The sequence below is a fragment of the Lissotriton vulgaris genome, chromosome 11 (genome assembly GCF_964263255.1).
Source record: "Lissotriton vulgaris chromosome 11, aLisVul1.2, whole genome shotgun sequence".
NCBI lineage: Eukaryota > Metazoa > Chordata > Amphibia > Caudata > Salamandridae > Lissotriton > Lissotriton vulgaris.
The window spans coordinates 1,072,240,691-1,072,252,858 of record NC_141699.1 but is presented as its reverse complement, the minus strand read 5'-3'; the positions used below and the strand labels follow the sequence as shown (position 1 = coordinate 1,072,252,858).

The 12,168-nt window shown below is 43.0% G+C and overlaps 1 protein-coding gene across 1 annotated transcript in view; it reads right to left on the bottom strand.

Annotated features, from left to right (window-relative positions):
- Nucleotides 1-1,817: 1,817 nt before the first annotated feature.
- Nucleotides 1,818-12,168, bottom strand: part of LOC147684118 (cytochrome P450 2J5-like) — an 82,321-nt gene continuing 71,970 nt past the window's right edge. Inside the window, exon 9 of the mRNA XM_086944488.1 lies at nt 1,818-2,480. Within this exon, the coding sequence (XP_086800614.1) occupies nt 2,302-2,480 (179 nt within the window). The 3' untranslated portion in view covers nt 1,818-2,301. The remainder of the gene's footprint in view (nt 2,481-12,168) is intronic.

Here is a 12,168-nt window from a genome sequence, read left to right as displayed (position 1 = left end):
AGTCCTTTCTATCCAACAGGTTGTAGACTGTTGTTTTTGATGGGATGGCCTCAGAACCTTTTACTCTTCCTTGTGGGGTGTCAAAGGGCTCGTCACTTAGCCCTACTTTATTTAACATTTATGTGACACCACTGGCAGAAGTGATTAGGTCCTTTGGCTTTCAGCTTACCTCCTACGCTGATGACACCCAGATTGTGTTATCGTTGACAGAGGGAGACGAAAAGGAGACTTGGTCTCGTTTTTATGAATGCATGAGTGCAATATCAACCTGGATGTCTTCCAATTGCCTAAAATTAAATTCCTCCAAGACCGAGGTCTTGAAATTTGGAAATAACCCTCAAGTCTGGACCCCAGAGTGGTGGCCTGAGGACCTTGGGAAATGCCGTGAACCCGTTAGGAAAGCTAAGAATCTGGGGGTTCGGATGGACACTAAGCTTACAATGGGAGACCAAGTTAGCATGGTGTCCTCAGCCTGTTTTATGGTTTTAAGGGTAATTAGGAAGATCAAGGCCTTCCTTACTAAGAACAACTTGAGGACAGTAGTGACAGCTCTTATACTGTCACACCTGGACTATTGTAACTGCCTATACCTTAATGCTCAAGAACAACATTTAAACAGGCTTCAACTGGTCCAGAATGCAGCGACAAGAATGCTGACTGGAACCCCTGAGTTTGTTTCGGTCAGAAGACAACTGAAGGAACTACACTGGCTTCCAGTGAGATTGAGAATCCGCTTTAAAGCTCTGTGCACTGTTTTTAAAGCAGCTAATGGAATAGGCCCAGAGTTACTCAAGCGTAAGCTGCAATGGTATATTCCAGGCAGAAACCTAAGATCCTTAGGTGCTAAGCAAGTACAAGCGGCCTCTTTTTAAAAAAAAAAATAGGGAGGCCGAGGTTTCACTGTCTGTGCATCCAGAGCATGGAATGACCTACCCTTTATGCTTAGAAATGCTCCGGACCTCTTGTCCTTTCGCAAGGGTTTGAAAACTCTGCTCTTTTCCCAATAAATCTATTTTGCCTCTCAGGTTGTCAGCATCTAGCGCCAGGACACCCCAGGGTAACCGTGCGCTCTACAAGAATAAATAACATAACATAACATAACATCTTAGAAATTCCATGGTCAATTAAACATAACCCAAGGTTTAACTCGGAGCAAGGTACTCTACCGGCTACAAATTAAGGAATGGGTAGTTTCGAAGTTCATGATGGCCTGTGCAGAAAGGAATGGGGTTTCATACGTATTGGTTGCCATTCAGTCAAGTTAAGTTTGCAAAGATCTTGCTTATCTGTGTGATCCACAAATCCCCTTGTGCTGATTCCCAAGTTTAAGAGTCCAATAGAGGGTGGCTGTGTTCTCCCATACAAGGACACACATGCTTGGGATGGTCTGCGACTTGCCCTAAGCTTAGGGAAGGATCATCATAAGTTTTACAAATTGCTGAAAAACTGGATTTTTTCAAGTTGATTTCTAAGTTCAAGGCCACCCTCGCTTTGGTCACTAAGGGGCAGATTTCCAAGCCCCTTGAGACACGTTTGCGTTATTTTTAACATGGGAAAAGTGACGTAAGAGTGGCGCAAGGGGCTTTTTAATAAGCCCCTAAGTAATTGTGTAGGTTCTATGCTTTCACTGCTAGAACCACACATGAGGATATTAGTTTTGCTATACAACCCTTGTAATATAACATGTGTACATCACCCCAGAAATCCTGTGTAAAATGACCTGTTCTCATGTAACTCATTAATGTTCAAACTTCTCTCACCCATGTTTGGTGAAACAAATAAATATATTATTAAATAAATACATACCAATAAATAGATAAATAATCAAAGGTCAATGGCATCTGCTTTATTCACTTGTAGGAACACATGACAAACTGCCACACACATTCTCGTTGATTTTTGTATCCTTATCACTAAAGAATCCGTAGCTAAATTAGGAATAGAAAATACAGGCCTATTAATTTCACTCAAGATATCAGATTGCATGGATGTGTTTACAACAAACTACCTGTTGTATCATTGTTCCTTTTCTCAACCTTTTTTCAAACTCATAATAATCAGAATAAGTACGTAATTGCAAATGCACAGTTCCATTCTCATTTCCAAGATTAGCTGAATTTATACACAAAAACAGAGGACCCTAATAATTAAATGACACACGTCTCCCTATTGAGATTATAATTTCTGATTATGAATATTCCTCATACTTTGGTCTTAAATAACTAAGGCTCTACTCTATCTAATGTTTAGTATCATAATTTCATATTCTATACATACACATTGTGTATAAGGTGACACTATCTAGCGTGCCACTGCACATATTTTAAATGGTAGGGGTTTCACTGTGGACCTCAAAGTGTATTCCATGCTAGCTTGTTTCACTCCTTCAGGGAGCTGAAATGTGTAGGCCCGGAGAAGGTTGGCGAAGAAGAGGAAGACGACAGTCTTAGCCAGCTGCTCCCCCAAACACACACGATGACCTGCCGTGGGATGGAAAGGAGGGTGTTAGTGCTATGACCTGTGATTGAAATGATAAACAGTGAGATAAATATTTTAGTAATTGAAGCCACACCAGAATGGGTATGAGTGAAGGTAAAGTGGTATTCAAGTATGCATCGGATTGCTTTTATATGATGCACCAACCCAGCAACTAACTTTTCTGTGAAATCCTCCTATAATAATGCCTGAAACTAGTACATTTCCATTAGCTGAATTTGATGCCACAGAATGTTTCCCAAAATCACAGTAGGTTGTGATAAGTCACAGTCACATCAGACCAACTATCCCCCCCTTTCTAACCTACATCCTACCTTGCAATATCATCTGTCGCTCGGATATTCAACCAAACCAAAGACACCCTCTTTTTCGTTGATAACATATTGCTTCACAAAGAATTATAATAAGATAGTAGCACAGATTGAAAAACTTTCCTTTCTATAGTGGTTAGTTTTTTGATACATTCAGTTAGAGTAAATTTGTGAAACTGCAGTGTTGTGCATCCTATTGATAATAAATCTAAAAACTAACCCCAGCAGTCTTTCTAAATAAGTTTAAAAGATTAGAACAGATATTAATTTTCTACACAACACAGCTCTCCAACCCAACTCCAACCTTACAGTGATGCCTAACATCATAAACACCATATCTGTCAATTAAATAACTGAACTAGTAATTGCATAATGTACTACACAGCCCCAGAAACACTCCATCCTCACATGTCTAACATCCATGAAACATCCCTCATGCTAAAGTGATCCAAGAAGCACAAATGATCCCACTGCTTAGGTGAGGGGTGTTCACTGTAGAAATCTGTGAAAGCACTGCTAAAATCCCAACCAGCCCTGAATGAAAGATTACTTAATATTTTCAGCAACGCTACTGTTAAGTTTATTCATGCTAGAGCTGGGGCATTAGGCGATCATTTGGGAATCTCCATGAATCATTTGTTTGTGTGATTCTCATTCATGCAGATATAACTTGTGACCCTGACTCAACCTTATTGAAAGGTAGGTAAATAGCCTATAGTTGTTGGATAGAAACTCGAAAAGACTATCACTTGATTAATACTGGGGAAAGGGTGTCATCTACACATACAATCTTGGATGCAAGTGTGATGACATAACCTAAGACATGATGGTACAGGCAGATCTGTAGGTTTTATTCTGAACGCTGTTTTCACAATAGATCTGAAAGATCTATAAATGAAAGCTTTATCAAGACTGTCAATGTTCAGAGTGAATTCATCCATTGCCTTTGTGTAGCAACTCTGAGCCGACACCCTTTCAATGCCAGCAATCCTCGACTCTACACAATGCTTGCCACTTTGCACTAGCTTGGAGCTCTCTGAGTAAACTGGGCAAAGAAAAGTAATAGCTTTCCCTTATTATACAATTCCAGGGTAAATATGTGTTGTTGTTGTTTTTCCCAACAAAAACCGATAGAATTAAATGAAAGTGTAACCAAGTCAAGTCAAAAAGTGCTTTATTCGAGTTGTTACTCATAAAAGCATATTATACACAAGAATTTAAAAACAGATTAAATTTACAATCCAGCACAATGACGCAACACATAGATTACATAAAAAAATTCATTCAGTTAAAAGAAGAATTAAAACATTTGATAAAAATACTTTCCAAGATGAGAAACGCTGGAGTCTAAAAGCAATTATACAAATGCAAAAAAAAAAACAATTATCAGGACAGAGAATAGTTGATTAACTAGCAGTCTCTATCTTGATACATGGTCCATGATAGATAAAAAGCAGTAATGTCAAATTCATGAGGGCTAATTTGTCACACAGAGAATAGTTATTTAACTAGCAGTCTCTGTCTAAATTATCGGGCAGAGAATAGTTATTTAACTAGCAGTCTCTGCCTGAGCATCCATGCCCAACCCAGGTATTTTGCTGTAGCTATCAGGATCCAAGAAACTTGAGTCGTACAAATAATTCGCATAACTACTGAACTACTTGATGTCCCAAGGTTCCTGCACATAGGAGCTAACCATACTCGTCTTGGGATAGCATATGATCCGCATGAAAACAGAAAGTGACCCAGAGACTCATCCCCCAACCCACAAGCTGGGCAGGTGCTACTCCCACCTGAACCCCATTTAGCTGTCAATATTTTTATAGGAAGTGCACCAGCTCTCAGTTGGAATAGGAGCTTCCTGTCACCTGGTTTGGAGATGGTATCCCAATATGGTTCCAAGACTGGATACATTTTAGCTTCAAGAAAATGCGAAGACATGGACCCAGAACTTGAAGCATTTAAAGTTTTAGTAGCAATCCATTCCCAAAAAATATCTTTTAAGACACGCTTAGAAGGGAAAGATGTCCCAGCAGGGTCCTGCCATAAAGAACTCAACCCCAGCTCAAACAATATAGATTTCAATGATTTAAGCCAGCTTATCTTGTGAAAGCCATCAGCTTTGATCACATCCACAAAACCCGCGGCATAATGTGAGAGCTCAGGAGTGGTCCAGAGTCTGCGCCAATACAAGATCGGGCGTAATCTGGCCAAGTCCTTGATTTGTTTCCTTCCTAGATCGTATCGGAGAGGCAACAACGGAGTACTTTTAGGTGTACCGGTAAGAGTTCTTAAGAATTTATTTTCAGAGGCTTGCAGAGAAGTAAGATTTTCAAAGCCCCACATTTCAGCGCCGTAAAGTGCAGACCCAATAGCCTTTGCTTCATATACCAATAAGGCTGGTTTAACAGGTTTGGTTAGCGATTTCCTGTGTTCAGAATTAATTGTGCCAGCTATTTGTTTGTGTCGCAAAATAGCAATATTTATATGCTGGCTCCACCTATGGTCATCAGTTATTTGGATACCTAGGTATGTGAATGATTTAACTAACTCTAAAGGCCCTCCACTCATCATAATTTTGGACTTAAAGCTACGCTGCGGCTTGAAGCTCATTAGTTTAGTTTTCGTAGTATTCACCTCCAGTCCATGTTCCCCACAAAAGTTCTCAAAAATTGTCAGAGCACGCTGTAGTCCACTAGGGGTTTTTGATAGAATTAGCGTGTCATCCGCAAACATTAGTATGGGGATTTTTAGTCCAGCAAGAGAAGGAGCATCAACATTCGCAGTTACCAATCGAGAAACTACCCCGTTTATAAACAATGTAAATAGAGTAGGAGCCATTGAGCACCCTTGTCTGACCCCTTTTTCAACACGGAAATCAGGAGTGACCATCCCGTGGCCGCCCCACTGAATTTTTGCATAGTTAGACTCGTGGAGGCGCAGTATCAGGGTTAGCAACTCATCCGAAACCCCCAAGCTATGCAAGACCTGCCACAGTTTTGCACGTGGGACCAGGTCGAATGCAGCCCGCAAGTCGACAAATGCCGCAAACAGGCTACACCCCCCCAGAACCACGGTTTTCCACTGCAATAATTGGAAGCGAAACACTTGATCGATCGTGCTTGTTGCCCTTCTAAAACCTGCTTGGAATGGAGATAGAATATTAAAATCCTCAGCCCAGTCGAGAAGCCTATTGACCACCACGCGACCCACGATTTTTTGCACAGTGTCAATAAGGCTAATAGGCCTATAGTTACAGGGCTGAGCTCGGTCCCCCTTCTTATACACGGGGATAATAACTGCACCCCTCCATGAATCAGGGACATCTGCTCCTTGGGCAATTGAGTTTATAAGCAAATGTATATATTTGCTCCAGCGTTCACTATCATTTAAGAATATATCAGCGGGTACTCCATCTTGTCCAGGAGCTCGCCCGCGCTTTACTGTACAGATTGCAGACATAATCTCTTTAAAAGTAAAATTGTCATCTTCAAAAAACTTCATAGCTATACTGTCATCAACTGAGACCCGGGTATTAAGAGTGTATTGCAAACTAAAGAATTCAACCCATGCCTCCTGTGAGACGTTATTACTTGGTGACGCTTCAGCTCTCTCAGAACCCCATTTTACAATATTCCAGAATACTCTGGAATCCTTCCTGTCACTGGCCATTTTCAGTTTGCACCAGTGTTGCTCGTCCCAATCCTTCTTAGCTTTAGCAATGCATACTTTATATTCTTTCCTAGCTAGAGAAACAGACGCACAGTCTCGCTTCTTGATTGCCCGGCCAAGGTCTAGTCTTGCCTTCCTACAATCAGAGTTATACCATCTAGCATCTTTTCTGGTAGTAACCCCCTTATGTTTATCAGGTCTTAGAAAATGCGCCTTGATCTTACCAAAGAGGGTATCGTGTATTTTGACCACTTCACCCAGATCCTTAGGAGAGGCATTAGCCAGTTCCATAGCTAGAATGGCTTGATCAGTTTCACTATTAATAATATCAATATCCTGCTGATTTCTCGCTACAGTGTCCCAACGTAGCCTACGCATATTGTTCTCGGGGACAATGGGCGGAGGGACGAATTCATTCATACAGCTAGTGTTTGATTCAGCAGGCCACCATTTGTGAGTCACACTTAGGGGGTTATGGTCACTCTCAGATCTTATGATGACTTCCATATCACAAAGGGCAGGCCACAAATGCAAACTGCAGATCACATAGTCAATTCGACTTTTGTGCCTCCCATTGTCGAATGTTGGTGAGCCAATTCTATCCCCAGCTGTTCTCCCGTTCATAGCTCTCAAGCCTTTTTCAAGACACAGTGCATTAATAGCTATAATGTCCTCTGTCCAACGGGAGACTGGTTTCAGTTGTAATTCAGGGATGCCCCAGAAGGAATCCTCATCAGCACCAGTGAAAGCATCACCCACAACCAATGGCTCAAACGTCCTATTAAGGTCTCCTGCTATAACAATGTTATTTTTAACGGAGTGCTCCTCGATGAGGTCGGCCAAGGTTAGTAATGTTTCAGACCGACCTTTGGAACTTCTAATATAAACATTGTAAATATCAAGTGACCCTGTACTGTCATTTGAAATCCTAATAAGCTGGATATCATTGTGTCCAGTAGCTATATTTTTAACTGAGAAATTTATTGCTTGTCGAATCCAGATAGTAAGCCCCCCCATAGGTCTACCTTTCGGACCCTTGACAGCTGGCACATAGAAATTCAGATAGCTTAATACAAAGACAGGGTCGCAGGCCCAAGTTTCCTGGAATATACAAATATCAAATTGGGTAACAAAGCCAAGCCAGTCCCCACAATCGAGCTTGGATGTCAGACCAGCTATATTCCAGCAGAGTAGGTTAGCAACTCCAGACAAACGACCCTGGCGTAATCCAGAAAAAGAATTTAGTACACAGGCCTCACCCTCTGGTTGGACAACCAAGTTATTTGACAAATCATTGGTAAGGCAATTAACATTCTGGGTAGATAAGCTATCCGAATTTTGATCCCCATTTGCTAGTGGTACTTGACTTAGATTTATAGAGAGTCAATCACAGGCATCAAGATTGGATAGTGCTGAAAATCTATTCTCTAGATTTAGACTCCTCTCTGGTTGCCTCACTTCCCTCCGCCCTTTTGTTGGGACAACGTTCCACTTAGTTTTTAGCATTGTTTTATTAGAGACCCTCCCACTACACTGATAGAAAAAGTCTAGGGTGAGTGGAATGATTTCAGTCGATCTCCGCTGCGGAGGTAGAAGGTTGGGTAGAATATTGGCCAAAACCTCTGGGTCAGAAAAATGTAGGATGACGCAGTCACCCATAAACTTCTTTGTACTATTACCTATCCATCTCACCCTTCTAGCCTTTACTATTTCGTCAGCCAATTGGTGCCTACCCCTAGGAGTTATTACCATGTTATTTGTTAACCAATAAAGTGCTTTAGACAATAGGGATGAGGTAGATTCTTCCTGACCAGACTGCAAAAGAGGGACATTGGCTAAAACCAAGACCAATGGAGAGGCCTCAACTATCAACTCTACCGAGCCATTTGCAGATTCTGGGGCGGAGGATGCATCCGAGGGAACATCTTTATTCTCTGCACTATCCAAAATGGATATCAAGGGAGCCACCGGAGGAACTGGTAGTGAAGAAGCCCCGCCCCCCACCAAAGAAGAAGAGACCTTACTGGACTCAACCCTACTAGAAACAGCATCTGGTAGTTTGCCTACTTCAGATAAAGTTTGATTCAGCAAACCCCCAAGGCGATTCACTTCCTTAGTAAGTTTATCAATTCTACCTAACAGCGGATTAACAATGTCCTTTATCTTAGTGTCTAACATACTCAGTAAGTTCTTAAATTGACCACTAGTAAGAGACATAGAAACGTCATCCAGAGTGACATCTTCTTCCCTTGCTGATTTGCTAGGGGGCGATGCAATCTTTTTGCGGCTTGATCTGAGCCCAAAACGTTTCGGCTGTGGCTGTGGCTTTTTAGCCCCTCTGGTAGATCGTGGAGCGGGCACCGGAGTGGGGGCTTTGTCCTCGGGTAGTTGTTGCTCCGTCTCCACCTCACTCTCGCTGTCTAACTCAATCAGGACCGACCGGTTCATTACAGCGATATCAGCTTGGTCAGATTCACTTACAGGTGGACAGCAGGAGGTAGGTTGCTCCGTGGATTCGGCAAAAGCTGAAGCCGGCGAAGTTGGTGAACCCAGGGCAGACGGTGAACTCAGGCCAAGCGAAGATCTCCTGTCACTATTAATTTTGGCAACTACCTGAAAGATATAGTTGTCCATAGTGTTTTTTGCAGGGGATAGCTTTTTTGCCGGGCATTATTCACTAACAGACGATGCTTTTCATAAGCACAGGATAAACAGGTGCTTCAAGAGGCAACAATTCAATAAATAACCCCCAGCTATAACACAGGCTCACCTCCTAGAATCAGGTTTTTTAGCAGAGTAACGGGCCCAACCCAACCTTGTCCAGCCTCGGATGGCCTCAGACGGCCCGCCCTTTGTCCGGGCTTCGTCCGGGCGTCCCGCTCGCGTCCCGCGACGCGGAGGGAGCAGCGCTTTTCTAGCGCCTCAGGGCGCGATGACCCCGCTGGAGTGGATCCGGGTCGCTGGGCAGGCTGGGAGTTGTAGTCTCCCTCCTCTCGGCGGCCGCTAAGGTGACAACAGCGGCGGCGGGAGGGAGACCGGGCACAGCAAAGCAGGAAGAAAGGTCGAGTCTGGGACGACCAGCAGCGTAGAAGTCTCCTCTTCAAGGTCAGGACACCCGCTCTGCCGAGGGAGCAGCGCTTTTCTAGCGCCTCAGGGCGCGATGACCCCGCTGGAGTGGATCCGGGTCGCTGGGCAGGCTGGGAGTTGTAGAAAGTGTAACCGTACACCTCATTATGAATGACAATGAGCTGTATATGAATGTTGGCATGTGTTCACAAAATTGTGTTATGTGATATGTGGCATATAACTATTCTTCTTTAAAACTCAATTGTTATTCATTTACATATAGTGATTCAAACTTCAGTGGAAAAAATGCACTGCCCTTTATACCTCATCCACATATGGGAGTGCCTCATCACGTTCCATGCATATTGGAAGTGACTGTCTAGACAGCTATTCCAAACACATCAATGGGTAGCAAGAAATAATGATGTGAGAGCAACACACACGCTTACCAATATGGGAAACACTCATATCAGGCATATGAAATAACTGCACTACTTCTATTACCCCAGGGAACAGCTGTAAGGATGTGCAACTTTGTGCCATGAGCTACCAATGTAATAGTTGAAAGAAAAGAAATAATGTTCCTTTTCTTTATAGTTCCAAGGTGAGTATGTATGAGTAGATGTAACCTCACTGTATGATACTATTTCAGTACCCATGAGCATGTGTGACTGACTCTGCCTGGGGCTCAGGATAGGAGTACTCTTCAGACAGTAAACAACTTAAACTGTGAATAAAGTAAACAGTATGTTTCTTGAGCATATGCAATATGACTTGGTAAAAAACACACGACTGTCCTGATGTACAACGACAAACCTAATGGCAATAAATAAATCCTTAGAGCCAGATTTACAATAACTTGGCGCATCCCAGCATATCAGCAGGGATGTGCCAGTTATTGTGCGCCATGCCTCCGCCAGCATGGATGTGCCGCATTTACAATGCGGCACACCATGGGACAAAAACGGCACAGATGCGTCACGCATCTGTGCCATAAAGGGGGCGCATTGCTGGAGTTGTGTCACAAGTGTGACGCAGCTCCAGCAATGCTCTGGGGACCCTATCTTGTTAATGCTGCGTCAATCCTTACACCTGCTTCAAGCAGGCGCAGGGTTTTGACGCAGTATGGGTCTAAAAGTGACTGAGTGAACTCTTGTAGATTTTACTCAGCCAAAAGGATAGAATGACCAGGCATCCTAGATTTGCTGGCACATTCCAAGTAGTTCACTACATGTCATGGCTAATTTTAGTAAATTTACCACAGGTACCGGTTTTCAAAGAGGGTCGACTGAACTTTGTTACAGTACAGAATTAGTTAGTAGACTCAAGCAAAGCAATTTAACAAACACAGATGACAGTATGTAACATTCATACTAGAGTACCCTTAGTGACTCATTTTCTATTATGTCTGATTGATGTCAGTTAAGCCTCTTTAGCCCTTCTGTTGATGCAAAATTGCAGTCCTATTTTCTCTTTGTTTTTGGTTTTCAAAATCTGGTCACTCACTAATAGTATGAGGTGAGAGGTTAATATTCCTTTAAGTGGAGCCAGAGCCAGAGCCAACCCTGTGTATATTTTAAGGAATTGGTAACAATTCTTCATTGTTGCACCAGAACTTAAAAGGAGAAAATGCTAAGTGCACCCACCTGGATGTGAGCCTTTGACCACGTGGGTCAAGCATAGATCCCTTTGTTGGATGCACGTCCACAGAGCCACCGGCCCCAGCCCACAGACCGCATCTAACTGATACACTTTGTAAACAATTTCCCTTCAATGCTCTGTATTGAGTCACCTACTCTTTAATATGTACGTATCCACCCTCATCCAGCTAGCAGATGAACTTGGAGACAAAGTCATCTTCTATGCTGATGAAACTCAGCTCCTTTTCTCCTGGAATAAAAGTGAGTCCAGTTGTACCTATGCTGAAACTTGCCGGAACGCAATCTTTCAGTGGCTATAAGTAGCCCAACTGAAGTGTAATGAGGACAAAACAGAGATCCTCTTATTTGGTAGCTTCCCTTCGCAGTATTGGCTCGCCTTTTGGCATGAGAGTCTCCCCTGCCTTAACCCCATGGGGGGCCTTCTAAGAACTTGGGCATCTGGTTCGATGAAAAGTTGTGCTTTGGCCCTCAGATTAAAACATTATCTGGAATATGCTTTGATATTCTGAGGGCACTGAAAAAATCCTACTGCTGCTCCCCATTACAGCAAAGAAAACTGTCACCCAGCCCTTGATCACATCCCGCATTGATTAAGCCAACACGCTGTATGTTGGTCTGCCTTGTTCCCTTTTGAAGAAAATCCTGGTCGTTCCGAATGCTTCGGCTAGATTAGTACTGGACCTCTCAAAGTGGAAAAGCGTTGGGTAACACCACCATGGCCTCCATTGGTTGCCAGTGATAGAGAGGGTGAGGTTTAAATCTCTGTTAACTGTTCACGCCGCTCTCTATGGACATGGCCCAGCCTATCCGAGAACAAGATCCAGGTTTTATGCTCCGGCTCGGCAGTTACGCTCATCTACCAAGCTTATGGAAGGCGTCCCCAGGTTTTGTAAGTTGAGGATTGGTGGCAGCTCCCTTTCACGTATGGGTGCCGTAGCCTGAAACCAACTCCCTGTGGATTT